Raw genomic sequence first — 19,946 nt, 5'->3', positions numbered from 1 at the left:
GGTTTGCATATTGATTTACGACGGTGCAAGACATCCAAAAATCCAATCTTTACAAGCAAAACAACATCATAATAGAAAAACTTGCTACAGGTAGAATCCACACGTAAAACTAATCATGTTGCTACAGAAGTGTAGAAGCACGGTGGTGATCGTCAAGCTCGTGCTAGATGACTCGCTCTGGCAGCCATTGTGGGAAAACTTTATCATTGCCGACCAAATAATATCGTCCACTGCAAGACCGTGGACAAAGCCTCCGACGTGCTTGCAAGTCAGGCACTATCCGTCGGGGAGCTCGGCAAGGCATGTACCACTAGCTAAATGTCCGCCACTTGCACTGCAAAAATTCAAGATCATAGCAAGAGGTTAGTATTAATGCGCCTTTCTCAGGTGAATGGCAAAAAGAATCGGTCGAGTATTTGCCGAGAAGATAGGATATGGCTACTTACCAAATCTTAGTTGAGGATGTAACCTGAAAAAATAAACTAACAAGGGGGACTCCACAAAAATAATCACTATGACCTTTATAAACCAGAGAACACATACAGCCACAATATGAAGGATCACTCAATAGCAGCAAGAGAATCATATGAGAACTACAATCTTATTGGCAAAAAGTTAGACATTTCCATAGTAGTACTGCATCTTCATGTCTTCTCCAACAAAAGCAGTACAGACCAACTTGGAATAGGATACAGAACAAGAAACAAACTGTGTAAGATCTTATCCGTTAATTGATTATGATTCAGGCAAAGGAAAACTCGGAACAGGCATGTAAGATGATACATAATCATTCAGACTGGATCACTAGAAACAAACATCCACCTAATCAATCGAGTGACTGATGACGACTTGTACAATACAAGGTATAAAGAATGTTTATAAGCACGATTCCTCAAGACAAACATGTGCAACTAAACGAGCATCTGACCGTAATTATCAACATAAACGAATGCAAATAAAAATGAATATACACCAAACTTGGGATAATATATATTTTCTAAGCTTTGGCAGAATATTGCCTATATAATATCTACAGAGAGACAATCACTTGCCAGGTCTGTTTGGAGTGTAACCTGTATTAGCTTAAGCTGGGTAATGGATGACTGCTCAGATGATAGCCTGCAAATAGAGACAAAATTAGCAAAGCGACACTCAAACAAGGAAAAAAAAACTACTGAACAAAAATAAGGCACCCAGAGGAGTGATGTTTTTTAGAATAACATCTCCTCTCTAGTCCAATACAGTAGTTGCAGAGAACAATATATCAATGTCAGACCACAACTATGAACAAACACTTTGAGTTCCCCAAATCGGATCTCAGTCAAATCATGTACTACACTTTCATGCAACTATATCTGAATCCTTTTATATGGATGGAACATACGTGTGGGTGTATATGAGCACATCATGCAAATGCTGGGACTTGAGTACTAATTAAGTTAATCCCACTAACCTCTCCATCCATCTAGATGCTTATGGGTTCCTCTTCCTAGTAGTTCACTGCTCGGACTCAGCCAGCCCATCGTCTCACAAGCAGCCAAGTCTTCCATTCTTCCCACAGTTCCAGAAGCAGCCTGGATGAAGCAGGGTGAACAATATATCTGCCACAACCTGCTCTTTACGTCGCAGCAGCCAAATTGAATCAGTAACACACAATTACTTCTTCAAAAAGATGTATTCCACCAGTTGGAACTTGGAACAGGGAAACCGAGACAATTCTAGAACATGAACAACCATTAGTAAGCATCTAAAGATGGAGGCAACTCATCCACCCAAACAAGAATCCAAGCGACAGGCTGTCAAATAAGAACATGAGTGTAGTGTATCCTCTAGATCAACCTCTTTTGTACCTTTATCAGCTCTCATACATGCATGGTTCGGAAAAAAGACTAATGGCCAAAATAGTACTACATTGCTAACAGTTTTCTACACAGTAATCAGCAAACATCTGCACATTTGCTAGGTAGGACATTTGCTAGTTAAGACTTAAGAGCGACATAATTCAGTTGCATATGCCACTTCTGATTTATCCAAGAACATGAATTCCAGCAAAAATCTTGCAGTAAGATAACATGGTCAGAGCACACACCATCACCTAACTACAGAGCACCGTCGGAGCCAAGTCTGAAGCTACTACTACATCCGCTCCATGATAAACCTAATGTGCATAGCAGAGATCAATTCAGTCACCAAGTAAAAAATCAACGACACGTACTACTACCACTACCTGCAGATAGATAGGCAGAGTCAACAGTGCAGATACAGAAACCAACAATATGTCATCAGTCTAGGAGGAGGTGAACTTGGTGACGGCCCTGGTGCCCTCGGAGACGGCGTGCTTGGCGAGCTCGCCGAGGAAGACCAGGCGGCAGCCATGGACGGGTGGATGGAAGAAACCTGAACGACGAGGGGAAAGAGGGGGAGACGAGGCGAGGGCTTACCATCGGGGAGAAGCCGGCGGAGGAGGTACGTAGGCGTCGATGAGTTGGTCGGTGGCGCGTTGAGGAGGAGTCGGGTGGCGGCACTGTGAGCGGGCGGCGGCGCGGTGTCGTTTCCTCCCCAAATCCGCGCGTCCCCCCTCGAGGGCTCTGAACCGCGTGGAAAGGAGGATGTTGGAGGGGGTCAGTGGGGGTTGGGCCGCCGAAACCCCGTGTACCAAATGGGCCCTCGAGGTTTTGCAGGGTTTCTGGGCCACGCGAGGAAATTCCCTTCAAAACCCCTTCGATCCTCTCCTACCAAACGAGGCCTAAGAAAAGTAGAGGCCTTTATACAAATATCAGCCCCTAAGGGCAACACTAACCGGTCTCCTCAAAATAGTGGAGTATTCGGCGAGTAAACGCTTAGTGGAGTATAATACTTCACTAAGTTTTGGCCGGACCTAACCAATCCCCTATATTTAACGGAGTAAAATTTTGTTTTTCTAAATTTTGCCTTTCTAGTATAAAGTGCAACTACATATTAGCACACATATACTCCCTCCGTCCTAAATATTTGTCTTTCTAGACATTTCAAATGACTACTACATACGGATGTATGTAGACATTTTTTAGAGTGTAGATTCACTCATTTTGCTCCGTATGTAGTCACTTGTTGAAATGCTTAGAAAGACAAGTATTTAGGAACGGAGGGAGTAGAAACTAAACATAAATTTGAATGTTCGTGCAAATCACCAATATAGTTTACAGACCGAATTCAAAGTTTACAATGCAAATTATTCAAATTTGAACACGCCGAATGGTTGAAATGTAGCAAAGTAGCACGCGATAGAACAACTAGGACTCGCTAAGACGTTGGCAATGATGCTCAACAAGATCTGTTGGAGCTGAGAATGAACTTGACGATTCTCGATCTTGCGATGCTCCTCAAAGAATGTCAAGATCTTGTTCGTATCATACTCTGGCTCAACCGGAGTCCCATTGGTAGTGTATCGAAAGTTCTCAGGCATATCTCTCTTGTCTTCAATGATCATGTCATGCAAGATGATGCAACAAGTCATGATCCACCATAGAACCTTGGAGTTCCGGTACTCGGCAGGACCACGGACAATTTCAAAGCGCTTTTGAAGTACACTGAACGCTCTCTCAAGATATTTCCTAGTAGCTTCTTGACGTTGGGCAAAGTGAATGTTTTTTGTTACCTTTTGGACGTGGAATTGTTTTGACTAAGGTGGCCCATTGTGGATAGATGCCATCCACAAGGTAGTAATCCATCAAGTAGTTGTGCCCGTTGACCGAGTAGTTGCAATCAGGAGCATCACCTATAATAAGCCTAGAAAACAGAGGTGGTCTCGACAACACATTCAAGTCATTGTGAGAGCCAGGCAAACCAAAAAATGAATGGCATAGCCAAAGATCCTTCGATGCAACTGCCTCAAGAGTGATCATTGGATCATTGCAGTGGCCTTTGTACTAACCCTTCCACCCTGCAGGACAATTCTTCCATGTCCAGTGCACATAGTCAACTTATCCAAGCATCCCTGGCCATCATCTTGCTTCATTCTTAGTCATCAGCCTCTGGATGTATTCCTCGGTTGGTGCTCTCAAGTACTTCGAGCCAAAGACAACGATCATTGTTTTGGTGAATCATCGAACAGAGTCAAAGATTGTGTCTTCACCAATGCGGACATAGTCATCGATTGCATCGGCCGCATCGCACTCCAGGCTTGTGTTGGCCGGCCTTCATCTGCGGTTGCTTGCGCTCAGCAACGCGGCGCTCACTTGGCGCCTGCCGCAGCGACCGCGAGCTCGACAACGTGGTGCAGCCATGCGGTGGCGGTGACCATGGCGTTGCCAGCAGCTCTCCCTCTTGCGGTGACATAGACGGCGGCGGCGGCCGCACTCCCGCGCTGGTGCAGCAATGGCAGCGGCGGTCGCTCAATCTCCCGCAGCAGCGCTAGGGTTAGGCAGGGTCATGGCGATGGCGAGCGAACGAGGATGGGTGTTTTCTTTTGAACTGGGTCGCATCTCTTCTGGGCTGATTGCTTCTTGCTGCTTCTTGGCTCTGTTTCCCTGGTTTCCACCTGCTGCTGTCGGATGGCTAGCGAATGGTGACACGCGAACAACGTCCCTCAGCACTAGATCGAAGCACGTCAGAGGATCTCGTTCCAAAAATTGAGGGTTACATTTTTGCTCAGCTAGCAGATCCGATCCCGTACACTTAAGAGGGGTTAAATTTTTGCCAGGAAGCTCGCTGGATTTGCCGGAGCATCGCCGCCGGTGTTGTACACTTTGTGGACATATCTGACATAGGCGCTGTTACAGCGCGATGACTCGCCAGAGTGCGTATGCCAGGGGTGGGGGGCTCAAGGCCGAGTGAACGGGAGTTGCGGGGAGCTCGGCCACGTCGGCGGTAAAGAAGGGCCACTACGGCTCCGCTGGCCGGTGTGGGCTCGCGCCCGGAGCCCCATTTGCTTCCCTAACCTCATGCGGCTCCATTCCTGGCTAAATCGGGGCTCGGAAGCGACGGATTGAAACTTTGCAATGGCGGTGGCGGCGACGACGGATCCGGCCAAAACCAGTACCGGCGACAAAGGAGAAGGTGGAGGAATGAATGACAGGGCTGGAGGAGGGCATCAGGAGCTCTCCGGCGATGACGGCAGAGGTAGCGGTGCGGCTCGGCTCGGAGCCGAGATGGGCGGCGCGGCCTCCCCAAATATGCTTAAAAGTTTACTCTTTGGAGCAAATTTAGTCCAAATGATAGCTTTTTGAGGGAAACAAAGTCGTAGTTTTTGTGAGTTATGTATTTAGAGAATTTGCTAGCTAGCGCTTAACTCCTTAAATGAAAAGATTATCTCAAATATAGCTTGTAGTGGATCTGCTAGAGATGTTATTACTACATTTATTCTAACTTCTTGATTGGTGTATATGCAGAAGTTCAACCGTACTAACTAGGCCTATCTTCCAGGTGAAACCGGAAGCAAAATTATCTAGCCATAATGTACTAGTATAGTAATACCATTTAGAGATGTAACGAATGTGGGAAGGACAGCACAATGACTCCACAGTGCCACCCATTTTCTTTCTATAAATACGAGACTTCCAACAATTGCTGCACTTGAGGATTGAATTGATAATTCAACATGTGATTGGGTTAGAGTTGCTTCGATGTTCGGACAGTGTTGGCACCAAAACTTGACGTACATAGGTGTGGGCGGAGCAATGGGACGCACAGGGAATACGTGCAATGTGTCCAATTCACTAAGCATTGTAGGAGCAGTTGCTGCGAGACAATCAGCCTGTCCGCCCGGGCATTCTGCGCATGCTCTGTGTGTGATAGAGTAGCGTCCCCGGAGATCGGGGCAAGCAGCTGGCAGCTGGGAAAGACATTGTGGTGATTTTTGTGCATCCAGTTCGCTCTGAATTCTCTTTTGTCGTCTCCGTCAGTTGATGGTTCAAGAAAGCCCATGGAACCATGCGTTATGTTGGGCTCATTCGCTTCTGACCTGAGAAGAACTATGTTCAATTGTGTGTTTGTTTGCCTGAATTATGCGTGTTTGCTCTGAATTTTGCGTTAGTTTTTCTGAATTATGCGTCTCTGCTTTGAATTGTGGGTTTGCGCCCAGCAAAAACACCCGACCCGAGGGCTTAGCTGGCTTCCAAGCAATAATTTTTTAGATGGGACACGTCACTGCTGCTACAATGCTAAAGCAAGCCCAGAATTCCGATTAGGAATGGTGTGGATAGGTTTGGGCGAAGCAATCTTCAAAATTCTTCAGTTTTTTTTCTTTTAAGTGTGTCACTGAAGAATTTTTCTGTACTTGCCTCATCGACCATTCAGCCGTAGTATTTCCGGACTCCCATGGTTTGTCTGGTCATGTTTCTGCATAACTAAATCTATCATTGTGTTCAATTTTCGAAATTGAGCACTTGCGACCTCACAGCCGCAACCACACACACTAATTAAGTTTTTGTACGCAAGCTCATTTCAAACACTAATTTAAACTAGTTAATTGCATAATTCAACAACGCTACCACATTAGCACCATACATAGCATAATTAAGGAATACATTGCTTAGTACAGTAACACTACATTGAACACTATACATAGGATAATAAAAATATAAACAGTACATATTATCTATCTCTACTCGCCGTCGCCCAAATTAAAAACATCATCAGTGCAATGGCTTTCACAACAAGAACTGTTGATGCTGGGAGTACGAAACTTGATCATTATAGCGACAAGGAATGTAAAGCAAACGTTTTTCATTATTTTCTTTGGTTGCATCTTGTTGATTTGGACTTGTTTCTCTCATGCGTGTATGATCACATCATCTAGCTTCTCTCTCACTGATCGGTAGTATGGTCAAGCAATTGGTTTACGTAAAGCTTCACGAGATCGACTCATTTCCACCTGTTGCAAGTGTATCTTCTCTACGTGTCTATAATGTTATGAGCTACAGGATTAATATACCTAATTACAAACATAAAGGGATCTGTGTTATATCTTGCCTTCGCCGCCACCACAACTGAAAGAAGTTTCGCTTGTAATTCCTAGGTGTGTACCGGGTTTTTTAATACGGGGTACTTGCGGCCACACATGAGCAACGGGGGCCTCGCCGGATATTCAGGCGCATTGCTGCCGGCGTTGTACAATTTGCGGACAGATCCGACACCGGCTCAAGGCCGAGCTGACGGTAGCTGCGGGGAGCTCGGCCAAGGCGGCAGCCAAGACAGCAGATTCGATCGAAACTGGCGCCGATGACAAAGGAGAAGGTGGAGGAATGGATGATGGGGCTGCAGGAGGGCGTCAGGGGCTCTCAGGCGATGACGGGGGCGGCGGTGCGGCGCGGCCTCCCCAAAGATGCTCAGAGTTTACTCCTTGGACCAAATCCAGTCCAAATAATAGCTTTTTGAGGGAAACAAAGTCACATTTTTGGTGAGTAATGTATTCAGATGATTTGCTAGCTAGTGTTTAACTCCTTGAACATAAAAAAGATCTCTCAAATGTACTAGCTTTTAGCGGATCTGCTAGAGACGCTATTACTACCTTTATTATAATTTTGGTTTGATTGGTGTATGTAAAGTTTGATCGTACTAGTCCTATATCTTGGAGTAAACTGGGCACTCAAATTATCCAACTATAAGACTACTCATAGTGAGAGTAACATAGGTGGTAACATCACACATTTCTAGGCAAAACAGGTGATGTGGCGAGTAATTAATGAGGAAAGAGAGGCATGTGCTAACATAGCTAGTTACTGTAACATCACACATACCAAGACAAGAGGAGTCTATAACCTAATAAATGAAGTGTTGCATGACACTACACATATGTTAATCTGCACTATAGAGGTAGTAACATAGACTAGTAACATATGCATGTTACTAGTCTAAGTTACTATCCATTGTGATTCGTCTAAAGTACTAGTACTCCACCATTTAGTGATGCAACGAATGTGTGAAGGACACCCAGTACAGTTACTTCACGATGCCGCTCATTCTCTTTCAATAAATATACGAGGCTTCCAACAATTGGTGCACTTGAGCATCGAATTGATAGTTCAACGTGTGCTTGGGTTAGAGTTGCTTCGCAGTTACAGTGTGGCACTAAAACCTGACGTCCATAGGGGTGGTAATGGGAGGCACAGGGAATACGTGCAATGCGTTCAATTCACTAAGCTGCTCCGTGACTGAGGAGCAGAGCAATTAGGAGCGGTTGGTACGAGAGTCAGCCTGTCTGCCCCCGCGCTCTGCGCGTGTTCTGTGTGTATCGGAGTAGTGTCTGTGGAGCTCCGAGCGAGCAGCTGGCGGGTGCGCGAGACGTCGTGGGGATTTTTGTGCATCCAGTTCTCACTAACTTCTCTTTGGTCGTATCCGCCTGTTAATTGTTCAAGAAAGCCCATGGAAACCATGCCATCTCTTGCCTTGATTTTCTTCGAACCTGAGAAGAACTCTGAATTCCAACCGGTGACAGGGGGTTTCAATTGTGCATTTTCTTGCCTAAATTATGCGTCTTTGCTCTGAATTTTGTACTTCTTTTCCTGAATTATGCGTCTATGCTCTGAATTGTGGTTTTGCGCCCGCGAAAAACACCCGACCAGAGAGCTTATAGCTGGCCTCCAAGCAACACTTTTTAGATCAGACACGTCGCCGCTGCTAGAGTGCTAAAACAAGCCGAGAATTCTGACGAGTTTCGGTGTGTATAGGTTTGGGCGAAGCAATCTTCAGAATTCTTCAGTTTCCTTTTTTTTTGTTGCGTGACCCAAGAAATTTTCTAAACTTTCCTCGTTGAGAGTTCAGCTGTAGAACTTCGGTACTCTCATGGTTTGCCACGCGCAGGCAGCCATGCGCACTGCCGCAAAGCCACCCAAACGACCTCGTGCTGCTGGTCAGCAGCTACCAAGGAGAGCTCCCCTCCGGCCCGTCATCATGCCCCTAGCTCCGTGGCGAAAAGGTGTGATGGAATCCGGGTGTCGGGCCCGACACCCGGTTATCTGGTCCGTTAGCCGAGTACAAGATTCGTGCTAGTTACATTACATGTGCAAATACTTTGCCGTGCCAGGCTAATTAGCAGGCTTTATTTAAGGAGACAAAGAGCGGCCGGAGGTGAGACAGAGCTGGCAGGACTAGGCCTGGCACGAGGTCTTGCAGCCCACGCGGTGCTCGTTGAAGTGACAGCACAAAGACGAGTGCATGCGCCCAGCGGCATGACATGAGATACCTTTGAGTAGAAACCAAGCTGTTTTGTCAACTCGTTCACACAGTGTGTCATGTCGTTTTTTTATATCTTTTCCTCTATTCCTTTTTGAGTGAAGAGAGAGGCGAAAGATGAGGAGAGACATCATTTTTTTGGAATGGAAGGAGAGAGACAGAGGCTGTCAGAGAGAGAAGAGACAGGACCGAGAGGAGAGAAAAAGAGTTGTTTTTCACAAGAGAGAGAGAGAGCGTCGAAGGTCCTGTGAAGGGAGAAAGAAGAAGCGTGAGGATATCCTTTCTTTTTGTTAGCCCGTGTGTCAGAGAAAGTGAGGAGAGAGGCTGTGGGCTAAATTTCGTGTTTTGACCCTTTTTTAAAACCTATTCGAGATTTGATCCTAGTTTGAATTTTTTTCGAGATCTGACCCTTTTGCTACCGCCAGGGACCATGGCGGTAGTGTATTATCCCTGGCGGTAGGGTTGCATGCCCTACCGCCAAAAACCTCCTAAGTATTGAACACAGTGTGTGCTCGTGCCTACCGCCAAGCACCCTGACGATAGGGTTGTGCAGGCTACCGCCAGCCCGGTTGGCGGTAGCGATGTTTCCTACCATCAAAGTCCCTGGCGGTAGGCTGTTAGACCCTACCGCCATGGACTCTGACGGTAGCAAAAGGGTCAGATCTTGAATTTTTTTCAAACTAGGATCAAATCTCGAATAGGTTTCAAAAAAGGGTCAAAACACAAAAATTTGCCGAGGCTGTGTCCTATGAGTGAGAGAAGACATAAGAGAAAGGGTTGTGGAATCTGCTACAGTGCCTCGGTTAGTAGGGGGAATCAACCTACGAGGCACAGTGCCAGACTAGGCACAGCTTTATATGAAATGTGCCCAGCCGCCCGTGGTTAGCACCTCCTAATCAAATGCTTGCTACAGTACCTGGTATATATCCCTAGGCGCCGGAATCTGAACCTACGGTGCTGATAAGGGGGTGCCTGGACACCCGCTCGTGGCGCTCCATGCTGCCGCTGCCCTGCAATTACGCCTCCAGTTGCCTCCGGTGCCAGTGCCGGGACACACGCATGTCAATTGCTGGACGAAATGCTGACCAGAGCTAGGATGAGAGAGGAAGAGATTGCCATGTGGGCGCTGACCGATCAAAACCACAGTGAGTTAGCACGAAAACTGTTTTTGTTGAGTCAAGGAACCATACTTGTCCAGTTTGAAAAGTTAAGAGTAGACTCGGCCAAAAATTAAGGGACGAAAAATATAGTTTTCTCTAAAATATTTGGAGCCAAAAAATACAAATATTGAACCGCACGCCAATTTTTTTCTAACTATAAAGTACAAGTACCATCCAACAACGTAATGAACATGTGTAAGGACAACACAATTACTTCATGGTATCACCTGTTCTCTTCCTATAAATACAAGACTTTCCACAACTACCACACTTGAGCGATCGAGTTAGTACTTCATCGTGTGCTTCAATGAGAGTTGATCAGGACAGTGTAGCATCAAAGCTTGATGTCGTACTTGGGTGTAGCAATGGGATGCATCGGGAGTATGTGCAATCGTCTGTCTAGCCGACATAGTTGAATAACTTGCATGTCTATGGTTCAAGATGTAGGTGGGCATGCACAACTTCGACATAGTGCAAGAGATCACAACTTTTGTTAGGTTACCGTTAGTTGGGATGCACCTTCTGTGCCTCATACGCCGTTCATGTGCCACCTTTGCCCATGTTCAACATATAATTTTATTTGTTTGGTCAGGAGTCCTCGACTTTAATATGCACTATAATTTGTTATAGGAGGTATATATTATTGGCTGCTACGCTATAAGCTAAGCACATGGAAGAGAAAGGTACATGTAAGTGTACAAATCATGTTTCATACTTCACCCACTTGAGTTTATAATTTCCCCTCCAATTTTGAGCCTAATTTTTACTAATAAATTCTGATGTATGCCACAAAAGTATATGATTGGAGAAATATGTTAGTCAAATTTCTGATCAATTTTGAGCTTAAAATTCGAGGTGATTAGTAAACATGGACACGGAAGTATTGCATGTAAGCCGACTCTTAGCTCCAAATTATCAAACCTTTTGACTTACATGCATGTGTTTACATTCAGTGTTGTAAACAGTATCTTAAGTTTAGCATCCTCTTATCTGGTAAATGTTCGCCATGAGGGGGTGGCATTTACGGACATTTTGATGGCATTTTTAGTTATGTGTGGGGTGGCAGTTTTTCCAGAGAGACATCTTCCCAGAAAATGACATGCTGCTATGAGGAAACTTCCGTCCCACACACAACTAAAAATGTCGTAAAAAACTTTTGAAAGGCCACCTGTTTCCAACTAACGTTTGCCAGGGAACATTACCATAAGTTTATAGTTGTCCGCATGTATCAATGATCGTTTTCCCCAAAAAAATGTTCTTAGAAGAATGCAAACAGGTTGTACCGTGAGCAAAGAAAATAGGTGTATCAATGAAACAACAACTATATATACGACAGAGCATCTCTAGGCTCTAGCAGACCCCTACACTTAATCCATCAAATCGTCTCCCTATCCTAAAAAGTCAAAACAGTTTTTTTAAAGGGAGGCGTGCCCCCGGCCTCTGCATCATAATGATGCATGCAACCATCTTATTAAAAGGTTTCGAAGTATCACAAAGTCATAAAAGGTATTACAGCTCGCAAGCGGAGCAAAGAAAAAGAAAAGAAAAGTACATGCCCAGAATCACAACCGGTAAGGCAAAAAAGAGGATAAACTCCCTAGACTCCTATCCTGTTATGCGACCGCCATCCGAACAGGTTGAATATAACCCATGATACCATTTCCCATTGGTTGCACCCAGTAACCAAAGGCGCCCTGGAGTCCGTAGGAGTGAGTAAGGACCACGTACGGATCCAAGCGGTAGCTCTGAAGATAACCTGCAAGAAAGTTAAAGTGTGTTGTCTGTTAAAAATCAAATCATTCCTACAGTTTCATATAGCCCACAAAAGCGCACATATTCCAATCCGAATACGAGCAGCAGTAACATGTTCAACCCCAGCTAACCACGTTCCAAACAACTTTTCGATGTTAGCTGGGGGATTAATATTGAAGGCAATATGGATAGTTCTCCAAAGCAATTTAGCGAGAAGGCATTCAAGGAATGAGTGTTGTATTGTTTCATCATGATCACAAAAACAACAACGTGAACTACCTACCCATCGCCTCTTGATTAAGTTGTCCTTAGTGAGTATTACTTGCTTGTGGACAAACCACATAAAATTTTTAATACGCAAGGGAACCTTAATCTTCCAAATATGCAACGATCTCGAGATTGGGCCGGAATTAATCAAATCTATGTAAAAAGATTTCACCGTGAAAACTCCATTCTTAGCTAATGTCCATTGTGTCGAATCCGGCTGGTCGGAAAGTTGAACATCTATCAATCTCCAAACCAAGTGCAACCAAGCAGTCCATCGCTCACCAACTAACGCATGCCTGAACTGGATATTCAAGGGGATTGTTTGGAACACGGTACCTGCGTAATCCTCATTGCATTGTACAATATTATAAAGGGGCCAGGGGTGTTGCTCCTAACCACGTATCCTCCAAAATCTTGTTGACGTCCCATTACCAACCAAGAATTTGACCCTACGAAAGAATAAATCCTTCACTCTCATAAGCCCTTTCCAGAATGACGAGTCAGTGGGTCTCATGGTAACATGAGCTAGCGTTTTCGACTTCAAGTATTTATTGCACAAAAGTTGTGCCCATATGCCCTCCGGCTCTGTCTCCAGCCTGTAGAGCCACTTGCTCATAAGGCATTTATTCTTGATTTCTAAGTTCTCAATACCAAGACCTCCCTGGTCTTTTGGCCGGCAAAGGATGTCCCATCGCGCCAGTCGGTATTTCCTTTTGGCCTCATCTGACTGCCAGAAGAAACGAGATCTGAAGAAATCAAGTCGCTTTCATACCCCTTTAGGGATTTCGAAGAAAGAGAGTAGGAACATCGGCATACTCGTCAATACCGAATTAATCAGCACTAGCCGACCTCCATAAGACATAAGCTTACCCTTCCAGCAGCTCAGCTTTTTCTCAATTCCATCTTCGATACACTTCCATTCTTTATTAGACAACTTACGGTGGTGAATTGGTGTGCCCAAATAACTAAATGGTAACGACCCTAATTCACACCCGAACAGTTGTCTATATGTGTCTTGTTCGTCTTTAGCCACCCCAAAGCAGAACAACTCACTTTTGTGAAAGTTTATGTTTAGTCCAGACAATTGTTCAAAGAGGCACAATATAAGTTTCATATTGCGCGCTTTAGCAATGTCATGTTCCATGAATGAATAAGACGGTGTCGTCAGCGTACTGCAAGATGGAGACTCCTCCATCGACCAAATGAGGAACTAAACCCTTCACCTGACCATGCTGTTTGGCTCTGCCAATAAGAATGACCAACATATCGGCCTCTATATTAAATAAGAGAGGAAACATGGAATCTCCTTGTCTCAAACCCTTATGTGTCTGAAATTAATGACCGATATCATCATTAATCTTGATTCCGACACTATCATTCTGGACTTGAGAGCCCACTTGGCTCCGCCAAGCCTCACTAAATCCTTTCATGTGCATTGCCTGCTGAAGGAAAGGCCATTTAACTTTATCATATGCCTTCTCAAAATCCCCTTTGAAGATAACCCCATCTAGCTTCTTCGAATGGATTTCATGAAGTGTTTCATGCAGCACGACAACCCCTTCAAGTATGTGTCGCCCTGGCATGAACGCTGTTTGACTCGGTTGTACCACTAAATGAGCAATTTGTGTCAATCTATTGGTACCAACCTTTGTGAAAATTTTGAAACTCACATTAAGAAGACATATTGGCCTAAATTGTTCAATCCGAATCGCTTCTTCTTTTTTGGGTAACCGCGTAATGAGGCCAAAATTAAGATGAAACAGCTCGAGATGGCCACTAAAGAAGTCATGAAACATAGGCATAAGATCATTCTTAATAATATGACAACATTTATTATAAAATTCAGCTGGAAACCCATTTGGTCCCGGTGGTTTATTCAGTTTCATTTGTGAGATGGCATTCAAAACCTCCTTCTCAGTAAATGGTGCAGATAGAATATCATTCTCCTCTACCTAAAGTTCAGGTATATCTCCAAAACCAGATTCATCTAGGGCCACCATGCTTGCTTCCGGATGCCCAAAAAGTTTTTTATAGTAATTAGAGATATGTGCTTTCGAATTCTCGTGCCCTAGAATTGTCCCCTCGTCCTGTTCGAGCTGTATGATTTTCTTCTTCCTATGTTTACCATTCGCAACCATATGGAAGAATTCTGTATTATCGTCCCCTTAGACAACCTTAAGCACTTTAGCGCGCAGTGCCCACTTGAGCTCTTCTTCTCTAAGAAGAGCGCGTAAGCCTTGCTCAGCTTCGGACTTGGAGTGTTGCTCAGTAATCGTAAGAAGATTGCTTTCGGCTTTTAAATCTAAAGTCTCAATTAAATGAGTAAGGCGTTCTTTCTCTTGCTTGTATATCCCACTCCATTTCTGGCCCAACCTCGCAAAAACTATCTCAGATGTCTGATCTTATTTTGCCATCTCTTAATGCTAGTTCTACCGCTAACAAGTTTTGCCCATTCGCGTGCAATGATCTCCAGAAAGTTTTCTTTCTCGAACTAGCTTAGTTTGAAAGAGAAATCATTCTTATTCGCGACATGGGTAGCCTCTCCCAAAGAGGTGTATGATCTGAGATCCCTCTACGCATCGCATGAACCGACACCAAAGGGTACTTTTGTTCCCGTTCCACACTGGCGAGTACCCTATCCAACTTCTAATAAGTCAGAATGGGCAACAAACTGGCCCAAGTAAATTGTCTACCGATGACCTCAATTTCTCTCAAATTAAGACTCTCGACAATCATGTTGAACATCATAGACCATCGTCTATCAAAATTGTCATTGTTTTTTCCTCTCTCCTCCGAATTATATTAAAATCCCCACTGACTAGGATAGGCAAGGATTCATCGCCACAAATCCGCACTAACTCGGCTAAAAAATCTGGTTTGAATTTAGGTTGTGCTGCTCCATATACAGCCACAAGAGACCATCGGAATCCATCCAATTTGGATCTCACCCAAAATTTGACCGTAAAGTCTCCCCTGACCACATTAGGCACCTCGAGTGTTGCACACCGAACCCGTAGCAAGATCCCACCAGATCTTCCTCTAGGAGGTAAGACATGCCAATCAAAATCAATTCCACCGGAAAGAGTTCCAAGGAACTGTGAGGTGAAGTTATTATCTCGTCTAGTTTCCAAAAGCGCAATAAAGTCTAAATGTTGCTCTACCGTTGTCTTAGCCAGGAATCTACGTTTAGCCAAGTCAGATAGACCTCTGCTATTCCAAAAGTCAAAACAGTTGAGGGGTTATACTTTTTTTCAGCTAACAGATCCCGTAAAAAACAAATATAAGTTTTTGGACACAAGTTCATTTTGAACACTAATTTAAACTAGTTAATTGCATAATTCAACAATGCTACCACATCAGCATCATCATAACATAATTAAAGAATACATTTCTCAGTCAGACACTACATAGCATAAAACGTATAAACACTACATACTATATAGCTTTACTCGTCGTCGCCTAAATTAAAAACATCATTTGTGCAAAGCTCTCACAAGGAGAATTGTTGATGTTGATTCAAGGAGTATTAACCAAATCATCACAGTGGCAAAGAGTGTAGCACGCTTTTTAGTTTTTTGTTCTTTGGGCTTACATCTCGTTGCTTTGGACTTGCTTCTTGTTGAGCTGGAATTGCTTCTCTCACGCGTCTATAAGTGCGTCATCTACCTTCTCTCTCAGTCATCGATAGTAGCAGTCCAACAATTGCCAATTGTTTTACATAAAGCTTCACTAGATCGACTCATATCCATGTGTTGCAAGTGTATCCTCTCTGCATGTGTATACTGTTATGAGATTAATATACCTAATTACAAACATAAAGGAATTTGTGTTATACCTTGGATTCGCCGCCACCCCAAGCGAAGAAGTCTCACTTGTAATTTCTAGTTGTATATGTTTTCTTAGTACATATTGAACTCACAGCCGCACATGAGAACCAGGGGCCTCCCCGAATATGCGGGCGCATCGCCGCCGACGTTGTACACTTTAGCCATTTCCGGAGTTAGCGCCCATGAACGCTTTATTGTATATTATAGGTTCATTGTTGCAACAATATCTCGTTTGCATACCATGAAGGTTTGCATGAGTTTGGCCTAACCTATATAGTTCAGCTGTAAGGTCGTCCGAAGTCTCTATATCTCATGTAGAGGCTTCTGCATCAGTTCGTAGTAGGAAATTCTGGAACTACTCCTAGCATTTCTCCCTTTGACCTGATGACAAAGAATCTATAACCTCGTCGAGCTGCACTGTCCTCCCACTCACTCTTTTGCATAAAAAAAATTCTTCAAAATTTATCGCACTATGTGGGAAAATACTTTGCCTTGGCTGAAAATTCTGGGTTATGAGAAATTTTGAGCCTAATTTCGACAAATAAAATCTGAGTTATGACAAATTTCTAATCAATTTTGACAATTTTCCACTCCGATTTTGAGCCTAATTTTGACAAATAAATTCTGAGTTATAGCAAATTGCTAATCAATTTTGGTCTCAAAATTTGAGAGGACTTGTAAACTTGAACGGTGGATGTATTGCATTTTAAGTCCTCTATTAGCGCACCCTCAACTCCAAATCTCCAATCCTTTTGACTTTCAGGCATGTGTTTAAGTGTTCAACATTCAGCGTCGCAAACCAGCCTCTTAAGTTTATAGTTGTCCATATGTCTCAATAATCATTTTGCAAAAATAAAAGGCATTATGAGAACGTTCTTAAAGAATGCAAACGGCTTGTTCCATGAGCAAAGAAAATAGGTGTTCCAAGGCAACAACGACTATATACCTTTATTCTAACTTTATGTGGTGTATGCAGAAGTTCGATTGTACTAGTCCTATCTTTGGGAGTAAAGTGGGCAATAAAATTATCTAGATATAAAGTAATAGTATCATTTAGAGATGTAACGAATGTGGGAAGGACAGTACAATTACTTCGTGGTGACAGTCATTCTATTTGTATAAATACGAAACTTCCAGCAATTGCTGCACTTGAGGATCGAACTGATAGTTCAACATGTGCTTAGGTTAGAGTTGCTTGAAAGTCTGGAGAGTGTGGTGCTAAAACTTGACATACATAGATGTGGCAATGGGAAGCACCGGGAATACGTGCAATGCATCCAATTCACCAAGTCGTACCAGAATTGAGGATAAGATTACTGTAGGAGCCACTGGTGCGAGACAATCGGCCTGTCCACCGGCTCGCTCTGCGTGTGTTCTGTGAGTGACTGAGTAGCGTCCGTGGAACTCCGGGCGAGCAACTCACGGTCGAGAAAGGCTTTGTGGGAATTTTCATGCATCCAGTTCTGACTGAATTCACTTTGGCCGTCTCCGCTTGTTGATGATTAACAAAGCCCGTGGGAACCATGTTGCTTCTCTCGTTCACTTACTTCCGACCTGTCAAGAACTCTAAATTCTGGCGGGCAATTGTGAGTGTGCGTGTGTCTGTGTCTGTGTGTGTGTGTGGGGGGGGGGGGGGGGGGGGTCAATTGTGCGTTTTTTTCTTGAATTGTGCGTCTTTGCTCTGAGTCTTGTGTTTGTTTTCTTGAATTTTGCATACCTGCTCTGAATTGTGCATTTGTGCCAGGCAGAAACACCGGACCCGATAGCTTAGCTGGCCTCCAAGAAAGATTTTTTGGATCGGACACTCGCTGCTGCTAGAACGCTAAAGCAAGCCCATAATTCATATAAGGAATGGTGTGGATAGGTTTGGGGGGAAGCAATCTTCAGAATTCTTTTTTTTTGGTTGCGTCACGGAAGAAATTTTCTAAACTTACCTAATTGACGGTTCAACTAACAACTATAGTAGTTCTGGACTTCTAGCTGTATTTTGCATCATGCTTTCTAGGATCCAATTGCAATGATAGCTTCACACAGTTGGTAGCATATGGTAACTCCAATATGGTAATATTGTATTACAACTTCTCAAGTGCCTAGATTCCATGGTAATATAAGTGAACCACTATTGTTGCCCCTTTTAGGGCCTGTTCGGTAACTCCCTGGCTCCAGGAAATCCTCAAATCCAGCTTCTGTTTTCGATCGCTAGCTTCTTCCACGAATCGGGATCGATGGAAAACCGTTCGGCTCGATCACTTCGGCTTCACGTCACGCTAGCAGGCCGGCCTGCCTGAGCGGGCTAGAGCCCAATCGGCTCAATAGGTAGGATCGGTGTGAAACAGGACGAGAGAGGATGGGCTTGGCCCAGATCGGAGGGAAACATAACGAACTGGTACGTGAGGCACTTCGCGGTGGCATCCGATTGTAAATAACGCTAACTCCAGGAATCCAGCTTCTGGGATCGACAAAACTGCGGCTCCAAGTTTTTGTACGTCGATGTTGCTTCGATCTAGGAAGCCAGCTTCCTGGAGCTGGGCCGTTCGGGCCAGCTTCCCTTGCGGATTTGTGGAAGCTGGGAGCTGGCGAGCTACCGAACAGGCCCTTAGTCGCATCATAAGGCACGCAAGCTTGGAGATGTCTATTGAGTATATCAGTAATTTTTCGATTCAATTAATCCATATATATATAAATCATGACCGGCATGGACAGTATTAATCACATATTGTACTATGCATATAGCAAAAACTTCTACATAAATAGCTAATACGGCCAACACAAATAGAAATAGGAGCGGGATAAACGAGTTATATCATCCACTAGGCCAGGTTAAAACCACGACGACAGCGGTGGTGGTGGTGGCCTTCTACTTGGCGGCAAGTTTTTCGGCGCCAGTGGACTTGTTGATGATGAAGGCGACCAGAAATTATACAAAGTGGTGGACGTAGAAGAATGGCGGTGAGCAGACGCATAGGAGACGCTCCCCAAAAACCTAATTGCCCTTATCTCGGTGCAGGATCGCAAAGGGAAGAGTTCCGGAGGCCTGCTCTCCCCTAAAGCTGTGCACACAGTCGACGGGATGGGATCGCCGACAGGAGCACAAGCGAGTGGAATGACGGTGGGCAATATGCGCGGAGGCAGAGTAGATGTGATCTGATCTCGGGTGGCAGCTAGGGTTGCCGACACCTCCAATATGTAGGCGCGATTGGGTAGGGAGACGTGGGCTAGAACCACATCCGAGTAAGTAACAGCCTACGATCTTACGTCTCAGAATCGCGGTGAGTCTGTTAAGGACTCTTTGTTTCTAACCAAAAAAATTAACCGCCGCCAACCTGCCAGACCTGGGCGGATTCGCGCCAGCACGCCTCCGCCCGAAGTCGAACCACCCGCGGACGCCGCACCGCAGACCCCCGCCTTGCTCGCCGGCACGCCACCATCTGGTTCCCCCGCCGCTGAACAGAGCGCGCGCCACCATGCCGCGGGCCCCGCCACAGCCTTGCGCCACCGCTCGACCGGCCTAAATATCATTAATGAAATGATGTAACAAAAATATAATAGTTGGCTATTAGAAAGTACTACTTTGTCAACATATGGCCTACCTTCCACTCTCACAAAATTTCTTCGAGCTCGTGGTACGGCCGGCTGTAAGTCTACAGCCCGCTTCCCTTCTTTCTCCTTTTCTCTCTCTTCCAACTCAACAATAATAAAATATTTAAATCCTTATAGCCCGCTTGCATCACCTTATTATACTTGCTCTAAATATCAGAGTTCATCTAGTCACTTGACTACAGTACTA

General features: G+C 44.5%; 1 protein-coding gene across 1 annotated transcript; it reads right to left on the bottom strand.

The window, feature by feature from the left end:
• Nucleotides 1-29: 29 nt before the first annotated feature.
• Nucleotides 30-19,625, bottom strand: LOC123084149 (uncharacterized). Its single transcript, XM_044505905.1, has 4 exons — nucleotides 19,483-19,625; nucleotides 2,442-2,666; nucleotides 1,454-1,611; nucleotides 30-1,119 (listed from the first exon to the last, which is right to left on the bottom strand). The coding sequence occupies exons 1-4, from the start codon at nucleotides 19,623-19,625 to the stop codon at nucleotides 1,079-1,081; spliced, it is 567 nt and encodes a 188-aa protein (XP_044361840.1). The 3' UTR covers nucleotides 30-1,078.
• Between the last annotated feature and the right edge of the window lie 321 nt (nucleotides 19,626-19,946).

Source organism: Triticum aestivum, chromosome 4A, assembly GCF_018294505.1.
Source record: "Triticum aestivum cultivar Chinese Spring chromosome 4A, IWGSC CS RefSeq v2.1, whole genome shotgun sequence".
Taxonomy (NCBI): domain Eukaryota; kingdom Viridiplantae; phylum Streptophyta; class Magnoliopsida; order Poales; family Poaceae; genus Triticum; species Triticum aestivum.
This window is presented reverse-complemented; position numbering and strand designations above follow the sequence as displayed.

Coding starts and splice junctions, on each gene's coding strand:
- LOC123084149 (XM_044505905.1), bottom strand. CDS start 19,625: ATGGTGGCGCGCGCTCTGTTCAGCGGCGGGGGAACCAGATGGTGGCGT. Junction 2,667..19,482: donor AATCCGCCCAGGTCTGGCAG/GTTGGCGGCGGT, acceptor CAAAACCTCGAG/GGCCCATTTGGTACACGGGG. Junction 1,612..2,441: donor CCGCCGGCTTCTCCCCGATG/GTAAGCCCTCGC, acceptor CGTAAAGAGCAG/GTTGTGGCAGATATATTGTT.